The 27,706-nt window shown below is 48.1% G+C and overlaps 1 protein-coding gene across 1 annotated transcript; it reads left to right on the top strand.

Annotated features, from left to right (window-relative positions):
* Positions 1–259: 259 nt before the first annotated feature.
* On the top strand, positions 260–22,023 carry LOC136648613 (tripartite motif-containing protein 54-like). Its single transcript, XM_066624733.1, has 10 exons — positions 260–427; positions 4,130–4,290; positions 5,469–5,634; positions 8,552–8,647; positions 12,595–12,828; positions 13,998–14,020; positions 14,133–14,257; positions 15,753–16,018; positions 17,594–17,827; positions 21,922–22,023. The coding sequence occupies exons 1-10, from the start codon at positions 260–262 to the stop codon at positions 22,021–22,023; spliced, it is 1,575 nt and encodes a 524-aa protein (XP_066480830.1).
* Positions 22,024–27,706: the final 5,683 nt, after the last annotated feature.

Genomic DNA, 27,706 nt, shown 5'->3' with positions numbered 1-27,706 from the left:
GCAGAAGCAGGATGCAGGGAGAGTCAAGGAGTAAGTTCTTCACCACGCCAGACAGTGGGAGCAATTGAGCAGCCCTTGCATTCCTGGAGTTTCCAAGAAGAGCCAACGCGGATCTCTTGGGAAAGCAGGCGAACAGCTGCCTCCAGAACTGAGGCGTCGGTAGGAATGAGTGGCTCCCTCTGCCCTTTCCTGCTGCCACACTGTGCTGCTGGGGCCGGGACACGCAGGGAGCTGTGTTCAGGTGAGCAGTTCCCTTGTCATGTCGACCCAAATGGACTTCAGCTCCTACCCAAGAGATTGCCCTACGATGGAGAGCCTGGAGAGGCAGCTCATCTGCCCCATTTGCTTGGAGATGTTCACCAAGCCGGTGGTCATCCTGCCTTGTCAGCACAACCTCTGCAGAAAATGTGCCAACGACATCTTCCAGGTGAGTGATGGACAGGTGGGAGCTACAGCTGGATTTTCAGTGTAAGAAACTCTGCTAATTTTGTCGTGTTCAAGGTTAGCTATCCACTGAGGACAGCCGATGTAAGCCAATCTCAGGCAGAACGCCCCTTGTCATGATGGATGTGCTCTCTTTGGGGGGGATGACGACAATATAGCATAAGGAATTGGGGGGTGTACAGTACACAGTGTATATCTGTATTGCTTCAAAGATCTACGTTGGGGGAAGGGGCAAGTTACCAGTCCTTATAATGTTCTGGGATGACTGAGAGAGAATGTGGTAGAAGTTCATAATCCTATGCAAGGTTTGGATAAAGTAGTAGGAAGGAAAAAATTCTTTTTCATAGCAGTAAAACTTGGGATCATCCAGTACAACTGCCATGCAATTGATCCAGGTTTTGTGATGACCAGCCATGGGCTTAGATGGCTTTCAAAGGCAATTAGACAAACTCAGGGAGACAATCTCCATCGAGGACTGTTGGGTATGATGGCGATGGGGAAACTGCCTGCTCAGAGGCTGTATGCCAGTGGGCAGTGGCGTAGCTAGAGGGGGTGCAAAGCACTAAGTTTTGCAAGAAGCCTCACTGCAGTGTGCAAGGGGCTCCTCCCTTTCTGCTTTGGAGCCGGGCATATGCCTCCATTTTGCCCGGAACAGCTCAGAAAGGGCGGGGGAGAGGGCACTTGCATGCTGAACAGCAGCTGCTGTTCACGTGAATTAGAGAAGAAAGTAGTGTAGCTATGGGGGATAGGCATGGCAAGAATTGCAGGTGCTGCAACATGCCGTGTAACTGGCCCTTCCGCTCGCTGTCGGAGACATTCTGGGCAGCGACAGTTCTCCAGTTAGAAAATTCTAATGGTTCTCCAAGAGCTGTGCTGGCCCAAGCCCACTGCTGGGCCAGTGAGGAGCTGCCACTATCCCCAGTACTAATGCAGGCACACGCTCCCTCCCCTTTTTGTCAATGCCACCTCTGCCTGCGGTCACTCCTCCTCCTCCTCCTCCTCTTTGGAGTCCCCATTTTGAAAAGGCAAAGCTCTTCTCTCTCCTCCACACACGTCTTCTTCTGCCCCCCAGGCAATGCTTTTTAAAAAAAAAATGAAGAGTGTGATGAGGGAGAAGGAAGCTTGGCTGGTTCTGGGACAGGACAGGCCATGTCAGGTAGGTGGGTGGGTGGCCAGCCAGCCAGGTGATTACAGAGGTGGCAGTCAGTTACCTAAACCAGTCACTCCATCCGGCCTCATTAGTGGGCCAGCCCTACCCCGGGGGTTGTCTTGCAAGGCCAGCAACCTTTGTTGGAATGTGTGCAGCTGGCTCCAGATGACTGAAGAGTTTGGCATGTTCGCATTTCAGTCCTTCAGTTCTCCAGGGGATGCCCAGCACCTGCCCCTGCACTATTAAATGTCCGGTGTTTACTCTTGGCTTCTGGCCTTTGGTTTTTTGCAGGAATATCATCACCGCCTCTAGCAGCCCACGCAGCTGGTCTCCTAGTAACCCCTAGGGCTTTGCCGATGTCCTTCATAATCCTGCAGTTCCTGAACTGGAGATGGAGTTTATTTTTCCCCATTGCTCTGTTTTGAAAAGCTTGCTTTGCTCCTCATAGGCTCAGATTTTGGAAACAGGAGACCTGGCCTGCATTGAAACAAGAGTAAAAATTCTAATTTTTTGTATTTAATTTTTTTTAATATCAGCATGGATTTATGTGCATGTACAGACATATGTACATGCACAAAAGTAAAAAACGAGAATTTAGCACTGAGAGCAAGCACCTCATTCCTACAAAAAGAATCCAGACTACAACATTAGCCTCTCATTGCTATATTTCTTCTTGGAGTTCCTAAGGGAAGAAACTATTTTGGAATATAAGAATAAATATTACATTGCACTGAGCTGGTATCCTGTGCAGAAGGCCTAAAACTCTTCCATCTTTCTGCTTGTGAATTCCAAATAGGCTGTTGGACTTTAGGGCTTCCTTTTCTACCCTCACTGCAAAAAGCCCCATCTGGTGGCTCTGATGTATGTGAATGAATGATGATGAATGTGGTGTTTATCCACACTCACTTTTACCATGTGCTCCACTTTTATTTCTTCAGTGTGCCTCAAAGATATACTCATCTGACTGATTTGATTGGGTTTTTCTCCTCAAAGGGGATAATATCCATTAAGTCACGAGTGAAGCCTTCTCACAAAGACAATTATATACAGCATCTTTAAGGGACGCTGCTATGGGTCTACTTCAATCCGTGCCAGCTCAATCACTGGTGCAGAACCAAGTAGCCTCATGTAGGGCTTTCAGGCCCAGGACAGGGGATAGAATTCTGTGGCGACCTTTGCACCATCCCTGCCCCCCTCATGGGCCTGAACTGCTCTTTTCCCCACCCTCCTCCCACCCCATTCCACTTCCCCACCACTGGGCGCTGCACTTACCCTATCCATCTGCTAGTCCCTCTCCCACTGCCTCAAGAGGCCAGTGCCTGTCTGCTCAGTGGCATGTCGGTGCCAACTACTGCTGGGCTGTCACAAAGTCCTTTATGGCACTTTTGCAACGGTCACCTCCTGGGCAGTGCATGCATTTAACCTGTCTCCATTGGGACAAGTAGAATCAATCCTCTTGGCACATTCTAATCTAATTCAGCAATTTCATGATGGACTATCTCTTTGAAATTCCTTTCTTGAAGAACGGCAACTTTCTAGTCAGCAGTGGAATATACTGCATTTCCCAGAGTGTAATAATAATAATAACTTTATTTTTACCCTGCCTTTCTCCCCAAAGGGACTCAAGGTGTAAAGTGAGTGGGGAACTTGGGTATTATTTCTAAGACAAATTTGAAAAGAAAATCAATCTGGTTGCACAAATTCTACTCCAGTGTCTGCTTCTTAAACTTTCTTTTCTGTCAAGAGAACAGAGGAACCTTACACCTTCTCTTTCTGAAGCAAGTATAGTTAAAAATGAAACATAATGCAAGAGTCACCCTTTCAGCATAAGCGACACAGGACTGGAGATACCTTCAAAATATGTGCACAGGTGCAGCATTCATGGTACCCCGTGAAGACTCCACGTAGAAGCTGGTCTCTCTTGAATGGCTGTCTTGAATGGCTCCATCAGTACGACTAAGATTCACAATTAGATTTTTATATATGATAAGTGCGGCTAGAATACATTATGCACAATACTGGAATACTACAGACACTTTGTCAATACAAGAATGATGGACGAAGGTTATGGACTTTGCAGAAATGGACAAACTGACGACTTTACATAAAGAGAAATCAACTGAAAATTTTGTGAAGAACTGGCAACCAATTATTGAGTTTCTGCATGAAAGAGAGAACAAGGAGTTAATGAGTTGTGGATCTGAAGATTAGATTTTAAGGGATAGAGAATATTATTCTGGAATATCAATTTGAAAAGTGCTGTTTGAGATATAACACATATGAGTGGGAAAACTTAGATTATTAAGATACAAATCTGTAAGTACTTAGAATAGTTGACTTTGCTCATGCTATACTATTTGACGTTTTCTTTATCTATATTTTTAAACCATTTTTATTGTTTTCTTTTCATTTTATTGTGTTTCCTTTTTTCTCTCTTTTTCTTTTATTACAATAAAGATAAAAAAGAGAAAAAATACTACCCTGAGCTGATTGCCAGTCTTATCCGATACCAATAAACCGCTCTGTGTGTTTCAGTCTCGAGGGACGACTTTGGGGTCTGCAGGAAGGTTTCGCTGTCCCTCCTGCCGCCATGAGGTAGTCCTGGACAGGCACGGCATCTATGGGTTGCAGAGGAACCTGCTGGTGGAGAACATAATTGACATTTACAAGCAGGCGTCAGCCAGTGGGCCAGAAAGGTGTGTTACCTCGATGCCCTTGGGAAGCCACTGTTGCCTTGTGGCTTATGGATGGTTCTTACACTTTGAAACAGGGGTCAACCTTTCCGTTTCCCAGGCGATTTGGTCCAGTCCCTCTGCTTAAGGACCCTGAATATCCTCAACAAGTGAGGACAGCAGGTAGCAAGGAAAGACTAGGCAGAAATATTGGGGTTGTGGGTGGGGATTAGTTAGCCTAATCACGTCTTTTTCGAGGTTGCCATCATGAAAGATTTCAGTTGGCCGCTAGAGGTCTCTGTGTGCTTATCAAAAGTGATTATGTAAACCTTCTCAAGCTGTGAGAATCTGCCTTTGCTTGCAAAGATTGAAAATACTTGCCCTGAGAGCAGAGCAATGATGGTGTTTGTAAGTGCTCACAATTATTTGTCCCAACAGTGTTTACTCGTCCGTTTTGCCCACACTTACTTATGTTAGTCACTTGTAGTCCATGACTAGAAAACCACCCACCCTGTTTCTTCCACTTTTCTGAAATTTGCTACATAGTCACCTGGAAGCAGCTGCCACTCATTATAAGGGGGGGGGGGGGGTGTAGGGATTTTATAAGTCCCAGGGTCTTATAAGGGGCTCCAGGCAGTGCAGGCCTTAGTGCTGGTCCATCTTGCTGCCATTTTTAGAGGTCAACTGGCAGCTATGATTTGACTAAAATTGGTGGGAGTCAGTGCTGTGTCTGTAGATTTTGTTAACGGTTCATATGCCGTTTCCTCCATAATCTGAGCACCGGTAAAAATACCGAGACCTTGGCAGAGACAATCATTTTGCCAAAATGGAGCTGCCACTTTGCCTGACTAGCTTTTCCTATCCTACACAAGAACACACAAAGTTGCCTGCTAGCAAGTCAGATCCTGTGGCATAGCTAGAGGGGGTTCAAAGCACTAAGTTTTGCAGGAGCCTCCCCGCAGCGTGCAAGTGACCTTTTCCCCTCCCTTTGGAGCCATCCCATTTTGTTCCCACTGCCTGGAATAGCTCTGAAGGGGTGGAGCCCTGGGATGAGGCTCCCTGCAAGACTTAGTGCTTTGCACCCCCTATATCTATGCCACTGGTCTGATCACTGTTCTATTTTGCCCCATATTGGCTGTAGGTTTTCTATATGCCCGAATAGAACTTCAACATCCTTTTTTTCATACCTCTTTCCCCATCAGACCCCTGTTAAAAACAGAGCACCCGACCTGTGAAGAACACGAAGAAGAAAAGATCAACATCTATTGTGTGACATGTGCAGTTCCCACCTGTTCTCTCTGCAAGGTCTTTGGCGAGCACAAGGAGTGTGAAGTGGCCCCCCTCTCAGATATCTACATGAATCAAAAGGTTGGTCTGTTCCTCCTTGCCTCAGTTTCCAGGGCCGCCTGAAGTTCCCCCTTTATAATCAGGATGTGTTCAAGTGCTTATGCTAGAGCAGCAATTTTCAAAATTTTTCTTCACAAGGCACACTGACCTCTAAGGTCTTCAACTCTTGCGACGGGCAGTATGAAGCTAGAGGGGGTATGAAGCATTAAGTTTGTCAGGGAGCCTCACCACAGTGTGCAAGCGGCCCCTCCTCCCCTTCAGAGCCATTCTGGGTGGGGGGAGCAAAACAGAGGTGAATGTCAGAGAAGACCCAGAGAAGAGGCAAAGGCCTCTGTTTTGCATCCCAGCCTGGAATGGTTCTGAGGGGGACGCTATGCTGAGGCTCTCTGCAAAACGTAGTGCTTTGCACCCCCTCTAGCTATGCCACTGGATGTTGCTTCCAGCTTCTGGAAGACTCTTCTGGGTGGGCCGCACTGGTTGATGCGCATGGGAGGGGGGAGGGTGACAACACTACTGGCCAAAATTTTTAAAATCATGGTATTTTCAAATAATACCATCATGCTATATTATTCAAAGCATAATTTCATGCAGAATGAAATAAAAGAAACGGGGTTGAAATATCTCTATTATATCAAATGTTATAGCCAAAAAAGCAGTGGGGGTGGGGCAATGGTGCATCACCATGCCCACTGCCTGGGGCATTGTCCTACCCACTTCAAGGGAGGAGGTCCATCATGGGGGTGACATGCTGGCCTCCCACACTGGATGACACCACCCCAGTGAAGCCACTGATCCAGAACACGTGGCCTTGGATCAAGTCTTCATGTGTTTTGGCCTTGTCTGAAGGTGAAATTAGCAGTATGGAGTACAAATATAAGTCTGGAGCACAGAAGAGAAAAGAAAAGAGAGAGAGAGAGAGAGAGAAATAAAAAAGGCCAGGCAAGCTTATTTTACCTGGGCTTTGTTTGGAAATCATCACACAGTAATAAGGGAGACTGTGGAAGCCAGTCCTTGGATGCCCATGCATTATTAGAAGAAGAAAAGGTAAGTGAGGAGGACTTTGGTGATGGAGAAGAAAAGAAAAGCAGTACCACTACTCACAGTAAGGATGTCGGGCGGGAAGGCTCACTCACGCAGGCTTGTATGGAAGAGCACAGTCTTTCAGACAGCCAAGATGAAGGCCTGCGTTTCAGTTGTTAAATGACATATTAAACCTAACTTTAAATATATTAACATACGTTTCAATCTTGCTAAGTGAAAACTGTAAATTAAAAACTTGTTTAAAAATGTACTAACATCTGGTTTGTAGGAACAGTTAGGAAGGGGGGGGCAATCACGTGTCTTGCCCTGGTCCCAATGTGGGCTCTCAGCAGCCCTGTACACCTGCAGACCTTTTACGGCACACCAATGTGCCACATCTCGCTGGTTAAAAATTGCTGTGCTAGAGATCAAACTGGGGGCTGCCAACAAGCAGAGCATGTTCTCTGCTAGTGGGCTGTGGCCCCTCCTGAAGGAATACCCAGTTTAAAATAACCACACGTCTTTAGAGCCTATTAGAGCCTTTCCAAAGCTCTTTAGTGTTCATGGCCCCCAATCAAGGAACTCTCAGCATTGTAGTTCAGTGAAGGGGTTCAAATTCCCTAGCAAAGAATTTTTGAACCCTTGCAGAAATACATTAGTTGTTGGCAACCTTCAGTCTCGAAAGACTATGGTATCACGCTCTGAAAGGTGGTTCTGGAACAGCGTCTAGTGTGGCTGAAAAGGCCAATTCGGGAGTGACAATCCCTTCCACACCGGGAGCAAGTGCAGTCTGTCCCTGGTCTGTCTCCCTGGCTATGGGCCTTCCTTCTTTGCCTCTTAGCCTCAGACTGTTGGCCAAGTGTCTCATCAAACTGGGAAAGGCCATGCTGCACAGCCTGCCTCCAAGCGGGCCGCTCAGAGGCCAGGGTTTCCCACCTGTTGAGGTCCACTCCTAAGGCCTTCAGATCCCTCTTGCAGATGTCCCTGTATCGCAGCTGTGGTCTACCTGTAGGGCGCTTTCCTTGCACGAGTTCTCCATAGAGGAGATCCTTTGGGATCCGGCCATCATCCATTCTCACGACATGACCGAGCCAATGCAGGCGTCTCTGTTTCAGCAGTGCATACATGCTAGGGATTCCAGCTCGTTCCAGGACTGTGCTGTTTGGAACTTTGTCCTGCCAGGTGATGCTGAGGATGCATCGGTGGCAGCGCATGTGGAAAGCGTTCAGTTTCCTCTCCTGTTGTGAGCAAAGAGTCCATGACTTGCTGCAGTACAGAAGTGTACTCAGGAATACATATGACTCTTTGATCAGCCCATGGAGTTAAAGTCATTTCAAACTGGTTTAAATGTTTCAGTGTATGTGTGTGACAAGGATGTGCGGTGGGGGGAGGCAGAAAAGGCAGAGCCTTCCTGCCAGAGCCCATCACCATGGGCGGTGCACAAGCACTCCCAACCCACATGCAAAAGCCTCCCAGGACAGCTGTCATGGCAGTGGTGCCTTTCAAAGGACTCTGGGGGGAAGCTTTGCCTCCCCACCCACCGCACATCCCTGATATGTGATACATGATAACTAATTACAAGTTCCACAAAGTGGATGATTAGCACTTTCAAGTTTGTTTTTTTTTAAACCATAACTAGCAGCTACAGGAGCTGATTTCAGATGGGGCCACTGTGTAGTATAATATAGTGTATTATATTTTATATGTCTTAGTGTATGTTATATTGCCATCAGCCACTTTGAGCTTTGTATTGTAAAAGGAAAAGACAGGATCAAAATGTATTAAATAACATAAGTTTAAAAAATAATCACTTGCTTCCCATAAAATGCAGTTGGGCGCGGAGTTGGTTCTTCTTGTGGCATCCAGGAACTATGTTATGGGTGGTGTATCAGTCTAACCTTTGAACTCTCCCTTTGAGGTGGAGCTGACGGGTGGGATCGGGAGCCTCGTGGCTGCGAATGACAGGGTCCAGGCCTACATTGGAGACTTGCAAGACACCTGCAAGAATATTGAGGTAGGGAAGTCTTTCCTCAGCATCCCTTTTGCAAGCTGAAGGTCTCATTCCGAGCTGTTTCTGGCCCCAGATTTCTAGAAGTCTGGCTGAATATGGGGAGCATGTGGTATATCCAGTGGCATAGTGATGGAGTGGTGGTGCAGTTAAGAGTGGCTCCAACAGCGAGTGGAGGGGAGTGCTTACACGGTGCATTGCAGCACCTGCAATATTTACCATGCCGACACCCTTATAGCTACGCTATTGCTGATATCAGTGCCTCACCTCCCTGTCAAGACACACCCTCCAGCTGACCAGTGGCTCTGCAGAACTGAAACCTTTTTCTGGTTTCTTTGCCACTTCAAACTACTTGGTATGAAGGAAAACATTTTTTGTACAGGGCAGTTAATGGAGGAGGAAACTGCCTTAATACTGTGGAGTCAGGCCCTTTAGCTTGGGTTTGTCTCCCCTGACATAAGAACATAAGAACAGCCCCACTGGATCAGGCCATAGGCCCATCTAGTCCAGCTTCCTGTATCTCACAGTGGCCCACCAAATGCCCCAGGGAGCACACCAGATAACAAGAGACCTCATCCTGGTGACTGGCAGCAGCTGTCTGTGATTCTAGACTCAGGAGTTGCTGCTAGGAATTGGACCTGCAACCTATGGCACGTATACCACTGATCCAGGAGTGTCCAAACCCTGGCCCGGGGGCCACTTGCCAGCTTTGCTTTGTGCAAGGACTTTTATAGGCCTTGAGCTATTGTGAGACTTTCATTCATTCATATAAGTTCCATCTATAATATATTCTTTTATGTAAATTTATTCAAATTTGAAATGTGAATTCATTCTTTTTTCCCCAACCCGCGACACAGTGTCAGAGAGATGATGTGGCCCACCTGCCAAAAAGTTTGGACACCCCTGCACTGAGCCGTGGCCCTGTGCCCTCATTCTTGCCAGTTCTTACTGGCAGTCGTCCATGCACTTTCTGTCCTCTTTCTGCAGTTCTGAGAACTACAAAATTGCACTTTAAGAAAAGTTGCAGCGTGTGGATGCTGAGGTCTGCATACCTGCCCGTTTTTGTGAGCTATGGTCATGCAAAAGCAGAAAACGAGAAGACAGGGGTTTCTTGTAGCAGGTGGGGCAGGACAATCTGCTGTGTGTTCTCAGGCCTGGTACATGGTTTTTTGGAAGGAAATGTGGTGCATGCCCCACCCCCAGGACCAACCATGCCATGAAGTAACATGAAACAGTCACATGAAGGGCAGCGGATTAATGAGCCCTCAATCCACCTGTCAGCTGCCCTCTTCAGCCTGCCGCTCTACTGAAGGCGCTGATGCTCTTCCAGCTTGCTAGTGCCCCAGTCTTCTGTTCTCCGCAGCTTCCTTCTCCAGTGCTGGGGGGAGAAGGGAAAAAATAAGCTGCTGCAGCTGACCAAGTAGTCAGGAGAAGCAATTTGGAACCCACTTCCCTTTCCTTTCCAGAGCGAAGCAAAGTGCACAGTCTCTCTCCTCTGTTCCACTTCTGTCTGAAGCACACACTCCTGTTCGTTTTAGACCGAAATAGTGCCGAGGAGAAAGTGAGGCTACACTGGAGCTCTGGGAAGGGAAGTTGGGTGCGGTGCCTCTTTTCTCCCTCTGTAGCCATCAGGGCTTACTGATCCCTGCCTGCCTGCCTTCCCCCCTCCCCATCCACAGTGGCGTGCTTGTGAGCCAGCACAGGGGCAAGAAAATGGGGGTATGTGTGCAAGCAGCGTGGGGTTATGGGCTGCCACTGCTTCTCCCTCCCCACCCCCAATGTTGGCAGTGAGAGCCCCATTAACCAGCCAGAGGACTTGTCTGGCAGTGGTGCGTAAATGAGTTGGGGACGTAGGAACTTTTGCTTCAACTGTTGAATTATGATGCTCTTCTCTGTATGATTCAGGATGATTCAAATCTTTACGAAAGTACTGTGGGGGAAAAACCCTCCACAAATAAATTGTGCTCTAAATTGACTTTGAGATTCCCCCCCCCCCATCCTGCCTGACTTCACTCCCTCTGTTGGCTGTAGATGAATACCTTTGTCAAAAGCTAAGAAAACCAAGTGGAACAGATCTGGGGACCACTGCGTGGGAGTCCGATACTCTGCTTTTCAAATTGCTGCTCTTAATGGATTTTTGTTTACACAAAAAAAAGTTCATTTAAAACTGTTGCTTTTCCCTAGAGGGAGAAAATTTGCCATCCAGTTTCTTAAGTAGTGCACCTACTTCAGTAGGAATTTTTAAAAAAATATACATATAGTTAAAGATGCAGTTTCAGAAAGAGACTGAACTAATTTTGCTCATTTACTCCATAGCGATAAATGCAGGGATATGCCATTTCTAATCATTTTGATGTTTGCATTAGTGAAGCACTGAGACCAAATTAATAGTACTGTATCAACATTTTGCAAACAGGACGGGCTTTACCCATGTTTTGTAAGTAATTCTGAACATTTTCCATGGGTACGTAGAGCCATATCTTCCTTCTATCTTTCCGACTCCCTAAGGGCTATGTCAGAATACCAGATGCAAGGGAAGGCATCAGGATGAGGTCTCTTGTTATCTGGTGTGCTCCTTGGGGCATTTGGTGGGCCGCTGTGAGATACAGGAAGCTGGACTAGATGGGCCTATGGCCTGATCCAGTGGGGCTGTTCTTATGTTCTTAACTACAATTCCCAGGAAGCCTTGCAGGTCTCTTGTTATCTGGTGTGCTCCCTGGGGCATTCGGTGGGCCGCTGTGAGATACAGGAAGCTGGACTAGATGGGCCTATGGCCTGATCCAGTGGGGCTGTTCTTATGTTCTTAACTACAATTCCCAGGAAGCCTTGCAGGTCTCTTGTTATCTGGTGTGCTCCCTGGGGCATTTGGTGGGCCGCTGTGAGATACAGGAAGCTGGACTAGATGGGCCTATGGCCTGATCCAGTGGGGCTGTTCTTATGTTCTTAAACTACAATTCCCAGGAGGCCTTGCAGGTCTTGTTATCAGGTGTGCTCTCTGGGGCATTTGGTGGGCCGCTGTGAGATACAGGAAGCTGGACTAGATGGGCCTATGGCCTGATCCAGTGGGGCTGTTCTTATGTTCTTATTCCACAAAAGGGGGAAAGGGTTTTACATGGTCAAAGATTCCAGAAATTGCTAATTCAGTGTTGTTACTCTGGACTAAGAATCCTTATTTTACATGGGTACGTAGTTTGGTTTTAGTAGAGCTAATCTGATAACCTGGGGGACAAGCTACGAATGACCCTAAAAGCATCATTTTTGCTTCCAGTTTTGCTTTATAAAATTAAAAGAGCAGGTGGGGGAGCAGGCCCAGAGCACCTAAGGAGGAGACATTTTATCCCTTCCCCAGGTCTGGCCCATCCATGAGGCCATCTGATTGGTGGGCGTGCCCTGTTGCCTCCGTGGCTCCTGCTTCTCCTACTCCCTGGGTTGGATAAGGGGGGCAAAGAAGAAATGTGGAAGGGAGCACAGTAGTGTAGCTAAGGAGAGGTAACATGTTAGCTCCTGCAGGTGCGGTGGAAGCAATGTAACGCTGCCCAGAATGGCTCTGAAGGTGAATGGGAGGGGTCACTTACATGGTGCATTGCAGCACCTGCAGTGCTCACCGCACCATCCCCCCATAGCTACACTACTGGGGAAGAAGAGCTCTGAGCTAAAACACTGGCCAGTGGGAGAAGCAGAGGCTGGCACATCATTGGGCGTGCTGCCTCAGGTGTCAGGAGGTCTGGGGCAGTTCCTGCCGTTCTCGTCATTGCTCTGATCCTGACAAAAATCGCCTTCTGAAACTGCTGGGAGGGAGTCTTGGTCAATCTTGACCTCTGTTTTGTTTAAACATGAAGTAGAAGCGCAAGTGATGCTTTTGGCCTCTTATGTCATTTAACCCTGAACAACCCCCCTCCTTCTTCTCAAAACCATGACATGCAGACTAATCTCTCAATCGTATCGGGGGACAGGACAACTGCAAAGCTCGGAAGCAGGCCCTGTGTGAGAAGTTTGATCGCATGTGTGCCATTTTGGAAGAGAGGCGGAAGATCATGCTCCAGAGGATTATCTATGAGCAAGAGGAGAAGACCCAGCACCTGAAGTCCCTGACCAAAGTGTGTGGCGATCACATTGAGTCCTCTTCCAAACTGGTGGATGCGGCTCTGCAGTCCATGGAGGAACCACAGATGGCGGTGTTTGTGCAGGTTAGGTAGCTGGGGTCTGCTCTGCTCCAACGTTCTTGCCGCTGAAGCATCCTGAGAATTAGGTAGTGCAGCACATCCAGCAGAATTAGGTAGTGCAGTCCTTGCTGAAACTGCAAGCAGGGCCTCATGCATTTCGATGCTTGCCCGTGGAAGAGAAAGTTGAGTTGGAAACTAGCATGTCAGGGTGAAGGAGTCCAAGGCAGCCAAATTGCCCTTATGAACCAAGAACATGTGGTGGGTGGGGAGTCAGGTGAGGCAGAGCCTCCCCCCTGGAGTTCTTTGAATAGCACCGTCGCCATGTGAGGTGTGCAAGCACACGCAACCCTCGCACACCTCACATGCGGCAGCCCTTTTCAAAGGACTCCGGTGGGAGGCTCTGCCTCACCTGCCTCCCCACCCACCGCATGTCTCTGTTACAAACGCATTAAATTGCCTTCTGCTGAGATAGACCATTGGTCCATCTAGGTCAATGTTGTCTCTATGCCTGTGATTTCCAACTCTTTTCTTCTCGTGGCACACTGACCTCTATGGTCCCCACCTCTTGTGATGTGCTGCTTTTTCAAGTTTTCCCATTGTGTGGAGCCATTGACAGGCCATTGTGGAGGAAGCTCTGCCTGAGTGCAGTTATACACACTGAATCCATACAGACATTCAGTGGAACGTACCCAGGTCAGGGGGTGGGCCTGCCACTGTAATCCTGCTTCTCCACCCTGTTCTACATGAATTCACTCACCCTGGATATGTCGTAAGGACAGCACTTGTAGGCCCAGGCATTGGAGATACTTATCAAATTCCGCACTTGGGTTCCAATAAGATCTAAATTCCAGACTTCTTTATACTCCACAAAGCCATATACGTGCTTGTTGTGCACAATCTATTTGGACTGTGCTAGTAGTGGGGATGGAAAAGCCCCTATGTAGGGCATTGAATCCTCTCCCCCCCAACTGTGAACTGAAATCCTGCTCAGACCTTCCCTTCTTCCCTACCTTTTGGCTTCTAAAATTTCACTCATAATTATTAACTCCTCCAATCAAACATTTTTCAATAAAGAATAGACGGCTGGAAGTGAAACTCTGAAGTACAATTGTTCCAACTTTCTCAAGTGCTGTTCTAAAATCCTGATCTTCCACTCTTATTCCATGTCTTGCCTCCTTTCTCTCCGATGTCAGAATGCCAAAGTTCTCATTCGGAAGTAAGTAGCACTCCTTATCTTACTGCATCTCCATCTCGACCTTCCCTTTTGTTTTTCCTTGCGAAGCGAAAAATGTTCTCGCCATGCAGCCTGTGATGCTTTCCTCCCCCAGGATTGCAGAGATGACCCAGAGTTGCAAACCGGAGAGGCTGGAGTCAGGCTATGACAATATGGAGCACTACACAGTGGATTTCAATGCTGAGGAACGGGTCCTCTACCAGCTGGATTTCATCAAAGGTGAGGAGAGAGCACCTGTGGGTGTCCACCTGTCAAATTAATGATGGATTTCAACCAGGTTAGCACTGACTCACATGGCGAGTTTGGGACCTCTGTGCCCTCATTTTCCCCTACCATGTTCTGGTGCCATCATTTGAGACGCTGAATCCTGTTGAACAGTGAGTTGAGTCAGTGGTGGAGTTACAGACAGTCATTGAAGGGAAATCAGTATCCAGTATCCAGGAGTCAAGCCAGAGAACAAGCTGAGAAAGCAGAACCAGGAAAGCCTTGTGTGCTCCCTGGGGCATTTGGTGGGCCACTGTGAGATACAGGAAGCTGGACTAGATGGGTCTGTGGCCTGATCCAGCAGGGCTGTTCTTATGCTTATCTTATGCCCAGGCAACTCTCAGCCTGAACAAAAAGCCTTGATGCCCCTCCCAGTTGAGGTGAGTCAATGACCCACCAAGGCCAGCCCATCCATGAGGCCAACTGCACTAGATTGGTTGGGGGTACTGACCTCTTGTCTCCTACACTCCTCCACTGCATTTCCTCCTCTTGCAGCTTCTGGATTGGAAAAGGAAGTGAAAGTAGAACTGTGGAGGAAAAGAGAATTGTGGCTGGAGTATTTCTGAGAGCGGACGGAGCATATGGCGAGCAGGGTTTTGAGTGGGTCTTGCATCTGAAAATCTGCAGACCCAGCAATCTGTTAGGATCCCAAAGACAACTGTAAAGGAACGCCTCCATTTTGCTCCCCCTGCCTGGAATGGCTCCAAAGGGGAGGGGGAGGGGCCACTTGCATGGTGCATTCAGGCGCCTGCAAAACTAAGTGCTTTGCCCCCCTCTAGTTACGCCACTGCCAGAGAGCCATCAGCAGCTGGTCCCTGCTGGAAAAGATGCTCTAGTGGGTTGAAGAGAGGCACTCACTATCTCCCCTGACATGTACACAGAAAGCCACCATTTCAAAGATGCCCTTTTGCCCAATTAGCACATGGGACAACCAGCTTATGGCTGCCATGCACAATGAGCCATGGCCACCACCACATTCATGCTTACTTGGGTGTAAGAACCCCACTGAGCTGAGTGGCGATTCCAAATTGCATGATTGGAACATGTGTGCTTGCTTTTTAAACTGGAAGCAGCTGCAATGTGGGCCTTGATAAAGGCTGGGACTGTGGCAGGGGAAGGGGGCTTTTGCCCTCACTGCAGTCCCTGTCTGGAACTTCCTGTGACTGCTGTTTGCCCCCAGAAGAAAAGCTCCAGGTTGTGCCAACTGGAACTTTACTCATAGGGCAAATGGCAGTTGAAGGGGGGGGGTAGCAATCTGAATTGGGACTGGAGGGACAAAGGTTCGCACCCCCCCCCTCGCCATAGTCCAAACATGTACTGTCCCCCCCCCCCCCACACTGTGGCAGCTTACAGGCCTCCATCACACAACCCTGGTTTGGCCCTGAGTGAAGAGTAAACATGTGTAGCATCGCCCTGTGAATCTCCCTGCTCTGATTTCTTCCTTTGGCAGTGGAAGACCCTGAGGTGGTAACAAAGGAGGACGGGGCTTGTGGGGAGGCTGAAGACCCCTTGACAGAGTCAGGAGCCGCAGCAGCCGGGGCAGGAGCAGAGGGTGCCGAAGACTTCTTTGCCTTTGGAAAGGAGGAACAGGCTCAGGAAAGGCCTCTGAGTGGGGCTGCCAGTGGAGTGGAAGCCGAGGCCACAGCCCAGGGGGCAGCTCAGTCAGGGGCAGAAGAAGTGGCTGGCGAAGAGGGTGGTTTGTGGGGTGCCCAGCAGGTGAGGTTCAGAGCTAAAGCAACTGAGTGTGGGTGGGGCCTTCCTCGAGAAATTTGAACTCCTCTCAGACCCCTCCCAGTAGTGTAGCCTGGGGGGGGAACGAGAGAAGTACAGCAGGTGCCGCAATGTACCATGTAAGTTACCCCTCTCACTCACCATTGGAGCCATTTGGGGCAGCTGCAGCAATGCGCAAATGCTGAGCCACTTACACAGTGCATTGTGGCACCTGTTATACTTAGGACGCCCCCCTCTGGCTATGCCACGGACCCCTCCCATTGTGTACTTGCTGAGATCTGGGACTGCTGGTTTGTGACTATGCTGTTTTACATTACCCTAACCAAAGCAAGGCCCAGCTTATTTGCTGAGGTGGTGCTGCAGGAGCCGTCTTTCTCCGTGCCTTTCTGCTGAAGGTGCAAAAGAGAGCAACTAAGATGATTACGGGGCTGGGGCACCTTCCTTATGAGGAAAGGCTACGGCGTTTGGGCCTCTTCAGCCTAGAAAAGAGACGCTTGAGGGGGGACATGATTGAGACATACAAAATTATGCAGGGGATGGACAGAGTGGATAGGGAGATGCTCTTTACACTCTCACATAATACCAGAACCAGGGGACATCCACTAAAATTGAGTGTTGGGCGGGTTAGGACAGACAAAAGAAAATATTTCTTTACTCAGCGCGTGGTCGGTCTGTGGAACTCCTTGCCACAGGATGTGGTGCTGGCGTCTAGCCTAGACGCCTTTAAAAGGGGATTGGACGGGTTTCTGGAGGAAAAATCCATTATGGGGTACAAGCGATGATGTGTATGCGCAACCTCCTGATTTTAGGAATGGGTTAAGTCAGAATGCCAGATGTAGGGGAGAGCACCAGGATGAGGTCTCTTGTTATCTGGTGTGCTCCCTGGGGCATTTGGTGGGCCGCTGTGAGATACAGGAAGCTGGACTAGATGGGCCTATGGCCTGATCCAGTGGGGCTGTTCTTATGTTCTTATGAAGGAGCTGGAGATCCTAGCTGTCTGTCAGCTTTCCCTCTGCAGTCTGATTCTCTTGCTTGAGTCACCTAGTGCTGTTGACGGTTTGGACACCTTTCCAGAACACAGCCGCTGTCTGTGTCACTGTGTGTCATGCTGTGTGCTGTACTGTGCAGATGGATTTGTGAGGAGCTGGTAACTGGATGTTCCCATCCTGGCAGAGGAGCAGTCCCTTGCCCCCTTCCTGTTCTCTGATTCTTATGCCAAGCTTCCTAAGTTTGTCTCTTTCGATGTCTTTGTGGCCTTGTGGTCCCAAGAGTTCTAATTCATCTGTAAGGATGTGTAAAATTACACCACATCAACCAAAACAGGCACATACTTATGTACAAAGATAGGCAATTAGATGCACACCATATTCCAGTTTCTGCCAAAGGGATTTTTCTTTGGATTTTCAAAAATAAGATCTGGAACAGTTTAATGACATCTGCTAATGGGCTGGAGACTTAGATTTACAGGCATGTCTGGTTTGTGAGCTGAAATCTAGATCTGCAGTAGTCTTTGTTCCTCCTGCCCTCTTTTTTCCTTTCTCTTTTCCTTTTTTGAGCCAGCTCGATGGAGAGTTCCCGGTGAGAGGCTCTGATTCACCCGCATCACTGGGAGAGATGATGAACAGGCCTGTCCAAGATTTGGGACAACCCAAAGTAGAGGGAGCTCCTGCAGAAGCCTTTAGTGTCATGGACAGCTCGGCAGATGCTAAGGAGGATGGCGGCCTGGGCAGCAATGGGGAATGTGAAGTTGGAAGTGCCGTTCTTCTGAATGGAATGGCATCTGCTGCCAACCAGGTCAGTGGCACCATCAAGCTAATGTTGTACTGTTTGTAGCCACTGCCATATTATCTATTGAAATGCCTGGTTAGAGTCAGGCCACTAGTGTGATTTACTTTAACTATTGTAATGTCGTTGTACAAATTGATGGTAAGGCCACACATGGAGTATTGCGTCCAGTTCTGGTCGCCACATCTTAAAAAGGATATAGTGGAGATGGAAAAGGTGCAAAAGAGAGCGACTAAGATGATTCCTGGGCTGGGGCACCTTCCCTGTGAGGAAGGGCTACGGTTTTGGGGCCTCTTCAGTCTAGAAAAGAGGTGTCTGAGGGGGGGGACATGATTGAGAAATACAAAATCATGCAGGGGATGGACAGAGTGGATAAAGAGACGCTCCTTTCCCTCTCACATAACACCAGAACCAGGGGACATCCACAAAAGCTGAGTGTCGGGAGAGTTAGGACAGACAGAAGAAAATATTTCTTTACCCAGCATGTAATTAGTTTGTGGAACTCTTTGCCACAGGAAGTAGTGGTGTCATCTTGCCTGGATGCCTTTAAGAGGGGATTGGACAAATTTCTGGAGGAAAAGTTCCTTATGGGTTACAAGTCATAGTAGGTCTGTGCAAGCTCTTGGTTTTAGAGGCAGGCTGTCTCTGATAGCCAGATGCAGGGGAGGGCACCAGGACACAGGTTGTGTCTTGTGTGCTCCCTGGGGCATTTGGTGGGTCGCTGTGAGATACAGGAAGGTGGACTAGATGGGCCTTTGGCCTGATCCAGCAGGGCTCCTCTTATGTTCTTAAAGCCATCTGTGCTGGTGGCCATTGCCACCCGTTGCGACAGCAAACTCCAAGTGTTATGCACCCTGTGAAGTGCTACAATCCTTTGTCTATCCTGAATCTACTGCCTGTCACTTTCACTGGGTGACCTTGACACTGAGTCTTATGAGAATTTGGGAGGGGAGACATTTTTCTCCCTGCAACAGCAGAAGCTAAGAAATGCAGCAATTGCTGCTGGGCGAAGATGAAATAGACCTATTGTTGGAAATGGGGCCATTATGAACAATCTGTGACAGGCAAACCAGGGTGTGTTATCTGTGCCCTTCTCAAAGCCAGGGCTGCATCTCCAGCTGGGGGAAGAAGATCAGTCTTGCATCAGAACCACCACAGCGCCAGGGATATGTGGTGGGTGTCTTCAGAAAGCACTGCACCAAGTGAAGTGTGCAAGCACACACTGTGCACATGCTCTGCTTTTCGAAGGACTCTGGTGGGAAGGCTTTACCTCTCCTGCCTCCCTACCCACCCACCCTCCCCACCCCACTGAGCGCTGTCTCAGCAGGGACAGGATAAAGTTCTTCAAAGGTCCACTCATGCGTCAATAAACTCAAAATTCCATATATGTTAAACTGCTCCTGGATGTTTCAGAATAACAATTTGGGGCCCTTCCACACTATTTCTCCAAACTGCATTTAGGGTTAAACAAGACGCCACTTAGCGATGATCTGGTTTTCTTTCCCGTGCTTGATTTGGAAACTTCTTGGCCTGCCTCTCCTTGCAACTGGCTCTCAGTGGAACTATTCTTAGCCGCTCTGTTCTCTTCTTCCTGTCTTAACAATGCTTCAAGTATGAGCCACACCTTTCATCTTCAAGGACATTTTCTGAACTGGGAACTAACTCTGCGAATGAGGCAAAGTTTCCAGACACTTTCAAACATGTTCAGGAGCTTGCAAAAGTGCTCTGAGAGCGCATGGGGCAGCGGTTTTCAACCGCTGTGCCACGGCACACTAGTGTGCCGCAAGGCAGTCTCAGGTGTGCCGCGGTGCCAGAGGAGGCAGGCAGCAGCCCTGGGCGGGAGAAGTGGCTGCTTTGACCCTCAAGTGGCAGCAGCATCGGCTGCTTTGCATCTCCTGCTGTGAGCGAGAGGAAGGCTTCAACCTGATCCTCCTTTACCTAGGAGTAAGCCCCATTGACTATTATGGGGCTTACTTCTGAGTAGACACGCCTAGGCTTGGGTATCACGTCGCTTGTCTGCCCTGCCTGCTGATTGGGCAACCTGAAAAGCCTGGAAGAGGTCTGGGCGGAGTGAGGAGGAGGAAGCCAGGGGCAGGCAAGCAGGTAGGAAGCCAGCAAGTCTGCTGAGGCCACCAGACTAAGAATGGGCTGGCTGAGGGCCCAGGAAAGTCCCTTTTCCTTGCCACAGTTGCCTGCAGCTCCCCAAAGCGACCCTCCCTGCCTTGCCTTTGCCTTTCAGAGGAGGGGCGTTGGGCCACAATCCTATCCATACTTTCCTGGGAGTAAGCCCCATTGACTATACTGGAACTTACTTCTGAGTAGACATGCCTGAGCTGGGCTGGGCTGGGCTCTCAAGTTCCTCTTAGCCCTACTTTCCTGGGAGTAAGCCCCATTGACTATAATGGGACTTACTTCTGAGTAGACATGCCTAGGATTGGGCAAAGTGTCTACTAGTCACACTTTTTTCTGAAATACAGGAGCAGGCAATTGGGGAGGGGGATGTGAGGCAAGTGATTCTGGACCTTTGGAAGGTGTGGACCAGTGAGGGGAGGGACAGTAGGAGAGCTGCTAACTGCAATTATGAGGTGAGGGGGGAATGTGCCTGTGGGAGGGGGTGGGTTGGGGAGAGGAAGAGAGAAATGCCAATTGCCTGCTCCTGTATTTGAGAAAAATACAGGAGTGCAACCAAAAGCCCAATCCTAGGCATGGCTACTCATAAGTAAGTCCCACAGGCACATTCCCCCCAAAGTCTTTGGCTGCAATCCTAACCACACTTTCCTGAGAGTAAGCCCCATTGAACAAAATAGGACTTACTTCTGAGTAGACCTGGTTAGGATTGTGCCCTTTGTCATGTAACAATTAAATTGTATTAATTACATTAATTAAAAATTAATTGTAATGTAGTAATTTAATGTCAGTAAAAAACTGGGGGTGTGCCCTGGCAATTTTAGTGCCTTGACAGTGTGCCGTGAGCTGAAAAAGGTTGAAAATGGCTGGCATGGGGTCTTGTCATTATGGCAGCTGAGCATGCCTTGGCTTGGTCATTGCTGGGATGGGAGGCTCCTTGGGTGCTGCTACACAGTGGCACCACTAGGGGGTGCAGGGGTGGAAACTGCACTGGGTGACACCATCAGGGAGGTGTGACTCCAAAGGAGGGGAGCTGGAAATTTCCTGGAACCTCAACTGGCCTTGTGGAGGGCAAAAGAGAGACCTTAGACTGACTGCAAGACCAAGTCTACCAGGTGGGAAGACACAGGAAACCCTGTAAACCTGGGCTTTGGAGACTTTTCTGGCTGTTGCTTGACTCCCCATGTCCTGTTTTGCCTGTCACTGCCCTCCCCACCCTGTCCAGCTCCCTCTTCTCCACACTGGGTGACACAAACTCTAGTGATGCCTCTGCCCCCACACATGCATATCTGAGCTTCTTGGGAGAAGGTAGGACACACAAATGGCAGAAAAGACTGGTCAGCCCCCTGGGCGGGTCTGCACAGACATCTTTCTGTTTGGGAAACGAGTTGTTTTCATTTTTGAGGGGACCGTTTAAATCCTGTGCCATTCATTTGCAGACCCATTTGGAGGGACCCCATTTATTTTGTAAACTTCGTTCATTTTCAGGGCTTCAATACATTGTTCTTACCTGGTTTTCCCAAGTTTTGTACGCATTTTTTTACTACTGCTGCATTTGCCAAACCTGGCCATAGGTGTAAAGTTTCCACTCTGCTCTACCAGTCTACTGCTCCACCCTTCCCTCCTCCCCTGCCCTTTGAGAAGGCATGCCATCCACCACCTCTGCTGACTAACCTCCTCAGGTTGTCCCTTCACCACACCATGTGGCGGACTGGCTCTGTTTCCAAAGTATGTCAGCACTAAGAGTTGTGTTTTTTTAAAAGAGTGTATCTAGTCCTCATAGTTTCAAGATACGTGCCAGTGAAGAGGATGCAAAGGCAGCTGTTAACTGCACAGCTTCTACCTCTGCTTTTTTAGCTTCCAGTCCTTTAATGCTACCCTTGCATGTGTTGCATCATCACACTTTCTCAAAATGATCCCCAGGATGTCCTCTGATACTCTCCTTTTCTGTTCTACAACCTCTTCTGTTTTCCTAGAGTCCGGCATCCAGTTCTGCTGCGGACAGATCGATGAGTGAGGCCATCACTGAACCTCTTCTCAGCAGCTGCTTCAACCCCACCCTTTGGTTACATGATTAAGGAAGCCTTGTGCAAAGGTGAGGAATGCATCTGCCTCTGCAAGCTGCCTGTCTTCTGCCATGCAGCCCTTCAAGCATGAGTGGAGTTTGTGTCCTAGATACCCTGACTCAAAGAGTGGGTAGTCCGTTCTTGCTAAGTTTGGCAGGTCATCTAGGAGCCCCATCCTAGGAATGTCTACTCTGAAGTTATTTTCATCATACTCAGTGGGGTTTACTCCCAGGTAAGTGTGAATAGGATTGCAGCCTAACTCACATAATCTAGACCAGGGGTGCTCAAACTTTCAACTTTAGGGATGCTGGACCTTTAACAAGTGTATAGAAGAGAGAATTTCAGCAGGTGCAACTTATCATCCCACGGATGACAAGCTGCACCTGCTGAAATTCTCTCTTTTATACACTTGTTAAAGGTCCAGCATCCCTAAAGTTGAAAGTTTGAGCACCCCTGATCTAGACCACAGTGTCTAGAGAAAATTGTTAATGTATATCATGTGCCAGTCAATGGTTGGAGTCATGTGGAGTCAATGGTTGGCTTCTGCTGCAGAGGAAGGCTTTACAAGTCCTGTAGAAAATGTCTTAGCCAAGGGATTTGTTTCTCCTTCCTTGATGGTAGGGAGTGGTCTGTCCTTTGGGAAGCCTTTCATCTCTGGCCCCTAGAGGGCAGAGTTTTCAAAGAGGGCATTGGGTTGGGTTAATCTGGGAGGGGCTTCCTCCTTAAGGCTAGTTTCTCCTCTGCTTTGATAGCTTGAATATACTCACCTTGAGCCCCCATAATCCAACCAAAATTAAGCCCTTTAAAATTCCATTCATTTCAGATCACCAGCAACTCCACCTGTAGATGCAACATCCAAAGGCTGCAGCTCACAGATATAGGATGAGAACCACCTGCTGATTGCGTTTTGTTTCCCTTGTTGACCTTGGGGAGGCACAAATGGACTATTTTTCATTTAGTGTGTCTAGCTCAGACAAAATTTGTGTTTCCTAGACTGGGAGTTCTTTGCATTTGGAATGGGAAAACCATGTGCTGTGTATGTTTAATTTGCACTAAGTTTGGTTTTTTTTAAAGAAAAGGAAAAGAAATGGTTAAATTCTTTTCAGGTTTTTCAATGAAAGAAAACTATGCAATGTGTGCATCTCTCTAGAAGGAAGGAAATCAGGAAGCATCTGATATAAGGACCATTTTACTCTTTAACACACACAACCCCTCTTCAGCCATTAAAGTGTCTGCATCTTGACAAGGGCAGGCGTTGTCTCTCTGTTTTAGATCAGCATCACCAGTGAATTTTCTGCGCTTTGTTCCATGCTCAAGAGGTATGTATTTGCTTTGAACATAAGGTCCAATCAAGCAGGTTTTCCACATATAGATTTTACAATGACATTGACATAGTGAAGTGGCCTTCTGATTTCTTCACTGTAGGGACATGCTCGAGTCTCTTTACTACATATTTTATTAGGATTTATAACAATTGCCATCCTGAATGCTTGCTGCAACACAGGTAAGCAATAAACAACCAACCAACCCCCCCCCCCTTTCCAGAAGAATAACTTCTTACCTGATTAATTTCCCCACCTTTATACAGCCCTCAAGTCTGGTCTAAACAAATGTGTGATACAATGTTTTGCCAGGACTTGGACTTCTGGGCACCTTCCTTATGAGGAAAGGCTACGGCGTTTGGGCCTCTTCAGCCTAGAAAAGAGACGCCTGGGGGGGACGGACATGATTGAGACATACAAAATTATGCAGGGGATGGACAGGGAGATGCTCTTTACACTCTCACATAACACCAGAACCAGGGGACATCCACTCAAATTGAGTGTTGGGAGAGTTAGAACAGACAAAAGAAAATATTTCTTTACTCAGCTTGTGGTTGGTCTGTGGAACTCCTTGCCACAGGATGTGGTGATGGCGTCTAGCCTAGACGCCTTTAAAAGGGGATTGGACAAGTTTCTGGAGGAAAAATGCATTATGGGGTACAAGCCATGATGTGTATGCGCAACCTCCTGATTTTAGAAATGGGTTATGTCAGAATGCCAGATGCAAGGGAGGGCACCAGGATGAGGTCTCTTGTTATCTGGTGTGCTCCCTGGGGCATTTGGTGGGCCGCTGTGAGATACAGGAAGCTGGACTAGATGGGCCTATGGCCTGATCCAGTGGGGCTGTTCTTACGTTCTTATGAATCTGTAGCTGGAGGGTGTTGTATGACAGTGAGCATCCACCGACTTTACATTCTGTAATTATATCCTTGCTGTCTGGTCCTGGTGTTATCCTTGAGAGGGCATCCTTGCTGGAACTCAAAATGGAAGCTACTGGTAGTCATGTCAAGCTGGTCACAAGAAGCTTGGTTTATCACACTGGGCTTCTTTGAAAGGAATTGGGGAGCTCAGTAGGGTCGGGTAGCAGATTTTTGAAGCAAAAGGGCAACTCTTAAATCAATAGCTCACTGGCTCACCAAAATGGGATTTTGGTTCATTGTTAGAATTTATTGTATGCATTTTGGGCTTCCTGGCTGTTTTCTAGCTGGAGGGGTGTGATGATCACAGCACACTATACTGCACATCCATTAAGCAGGCTTAAGCAAACTCCACTGGGCTAACTGTATTTTGCCATCCTGGATTTTAATAGATGATTGTATTATTGTTTTGTTGTCATCCACCTACTCGGAATAAAAATGAAATAAATTGTGGCATTCTCTCCACTTCCAAGCTAAGTGTAGGAAATTTAAAATAGGAGAAAGGTAATTTCTAGAGTTGCAGATTATTTAATTACAGTATTTGATTTTCAACCAAATCCTAACTACACCCTCTTTCCCTCTGATGCAGCCACGCCAATGGAGTGGCCACGCCAATGTGCAACCTCCTGATTTTAGAAATGGGTTATGTCAGAATGCCAGATGCAAGGGAGGGCACCAGGATGAGGTCTCTTGTTATCTGGTGTGCTCCCTGGGGCATTTGGTGGGCCGCTGTGAGATACAGGAAGCTGGACTAGATGGGCCTATGGCCTGATCCAGTGGGGCTGTTCTTATGTTCTTAACTACAATTCCCAGGAAGCCTTGCAGGTCTCTTGTTGTCTGGTGTGCTCCTTGGGGCATTTGGTGGGCTGCTGTGAGATACAGGAAGTTGGACTAGATGGGCCTATGGCCTGATCCAGTGGGGCTGTTCTTATGTTCTTATGAGAATGCACTGAATCCTGCAAAGGGGGGGGGTAGTCCTGGAGGCCTCCTCGAAGTAAGCCTCTGCTTCCCTAATGGGTCACCATGGACCTGTGCCAGCCATTTTGCTGGCACCAAACTGAGAAAAGTAAGGGAGAGGGAACAGGAAGGCAAGGGGATAGGATCCTGGCACAAACCAGTGCTACCAGGATTCACTCCTCCCTCCCTGTGCTGCCTCCCACCTGCCCCTCCCCCAGCCCAGTCACTCCCCTGATCCTCCCACCACTGCCAACTTACTTGTGCTGGTGGTGGGTGGCCTCTCCATCAGTCCACACAGGCACATATTTTAACTCTTTCATGCCAAGCAACTTCCTGATATTTCATCAAATATGAATGACAGCCCCTTTTCACTCCTCAGCATTCCTAGTTACTCTCCTTTGACTGTCTCACCTGCAGTCCCATATTTTCCTTGTTCTCTTCCCCCCATGCTCCCCAAGCCCCTAAGGACTGCAATCGGATTGATTGGTGCCAGTGAAATACATACATAGACAAATCTCTCCCCATCAACAGATTCAGAACACTTCATTTGTATTGGGGAATGGCCTCCTGCGTACATGTTGACCCAGCTTTAAAAGACAGCAGACTTATTAAAATAAAGTTTATTCAGAACACTTCAGTTTACATTGTCCAGCGTGGTGGTCACTTTAATCCACTGGAGATCAAACAACATCTGTACACAACAAAACCAGTCAATTCACAGCTGATCGGGAGGCCTGAACCGCTGGAGTTGCACAACATACACCAGTGAGAGGAGCAGCAAGATGGCCTTCATACTCTAGCACACACAGAGGCAAAATTTACTAGGAACACACCCAAAGCTGAATGAGACATACAAGGCTTATGTCCAGCAGCACCCAAGAACAGCCAATATTACAGAAGCTGTACATTTTTGGCAGTGTTGTCAAGTCACAGGCTTGATGATGGGCAGTCCAAGGGCTACTGTTTCTAGGCTCCCCTTCCCCATTCTGTTGTGTTCCAATTCAAAACCCACATTTTATTTTCTTGTAGAGAGCTTTACATCCCTTGACTGCTGTTCAGAGACCCTGTTTGCAAAGCCACTGTGGATATTCAGTTCCAAAACGAGCATGCTTCAGAGCGGTAGTGCTGAACTGGGAGTTACCCTGAAAAGGAAAAAATGGTGGTACTAGAGCCAGTCAGGTGCAGTGACCTAAATGCTGGACTTGGAGAGACATGAATTCATAAAGCTTACTGGATGACCTTGTGTTGGTCGTTCTCTCTCAGACTAACCTCTGCTACCTCATAAGGTTGCCAAGAGGATAAAAGATGGGGGAACTATGTATGTCACTCTGAAGCCCTGGAGGAAACTTGGGATGCAAGATAATCATGACAATATGACACAGGGCACCCCTTGTCTGGGTGGTCAACTTTTAACCAATTCTGGCCCCTCTGTCTTTTAACAGCAGCACAATACTATGTACATTTACTCAAAAAGTAAACCCCATTGAAGTAAATGGCGCTTATTTTCAGGCAAGTGTGTATAGGATTGTAGCCTGAAGCTGTCTCTCTGTTAATGACAAGCTTCACCTACCTGTTCCTGCATATGAAGCTGCTGTTAAAAGCAGAGGAGGTGGTAAGACTGTTTTCTTCCGGCCGGTTGGCAACATTTATGTCTTGGATGGTGGAACCAGTGGCATAACTAAAGGGGATGCAAAGCACTAAGTTCTGCAGTGAGCCTCACCGTGGCATGCAAGCAGATCCTCACTTTTGGAGCCTTTCCAGGTGGTAGAAGCAAAACGGAGGTGTAGCACCTCCATGTTGCTCCCACCACCCAGAATGGCTCCGAAGGGGAGGGGTCGCTTGCACGCCACAGTGAGGCTCCCTGCAAAACTTAGTGCTTTGCGCCCCTCTAGCTACAGCACTGGGTGGAAAGATGCCTTTGTTGTTTTTTTTTCTCATCTCCTCTGCAGAAGACCTGTGTAAAAGAAGTCCAGTGGCATATGGATTGTGGGGGTCAGAAGCAATACATAAGCAGTTCTGGCAGCCAATGAAGAGACATCTGTCATGGAAGTGAAAGAGAACAGGGCACTGGGAATCTCTTGTAGAATTCCAGATGAACATTTTCACTCAAATTTGTTACTGAACTTAGAAGAGGAGTGGGCAGACTCCAGGTTTGCAGAAATGACTTTATTTTGTCACTACCCCTCGCCCCACAATGAGATCCAAAATAGTAGCTCTGGGCAGCAGACGCAGACTTAGAATGGACCAGAGTGCCTCTGAGCATATGCACAGCCCAAGACCAGAACTGAGCTCACAGCCCTCAATGCCACTCCTAGTTTGCCCCCCTGATCTGTCCATTTCAAAGGGAAATAAGCATTTTTGTTGATGTGCTTGTGAAGGAATCGGGAGGCAGAGACATTTGAGCTTCTGCAAATCTTCCACCGATCTAACAGCAAACCCTGATCTCTGTTCTGCCCACCCCTTGCTTAGGGTACCAACAGCAACACCCACACTCTGCTC

Source organism: Tiliqua scincoides, chromosome 4 (assembly GCF_035046505.1).
Source record: "Tiliqua scincoides isolate rTilSci1 chromosome 4, rTilSci1.hap2, whole genome shotgun sequence".
In the NCBI taxonomy this organism is placed as follows: Eukaryota; Metazoa; Chordata; class Lepidosauria; order Squamata; family Scincidae; genus Tiliqua; species Tiliqua scincoides.
The sequence above is the reverse complement of the archived record's forward strand: the minus strand, read 5'-3'. Positions and strand labels throughout refer to the sequence as shown.

Coding starts and splice junctions, on each gene's coding strand:
- LOC136648613 (XM_066624733.1), top strand. CDS start 260: ATGTCGACCCAAATGGACTTCAGCTCCTACCCAAGAGATTGCCCTACG. Junction 428..4,129: donor GTGCCAACGACATCTTCCAG/GTGAGTGATGGA, acceptor TGTGTGTTTCAG/TCTCGAGGGACGACTTTGGG. Junction 16,019..17,593: donor GTTTGTGGGGTGCCCAGCAG/GTGAGGTTCAGA, acceptor TTTTTGAGCCAG/CTCGATGGAGAGTTCCCGGT.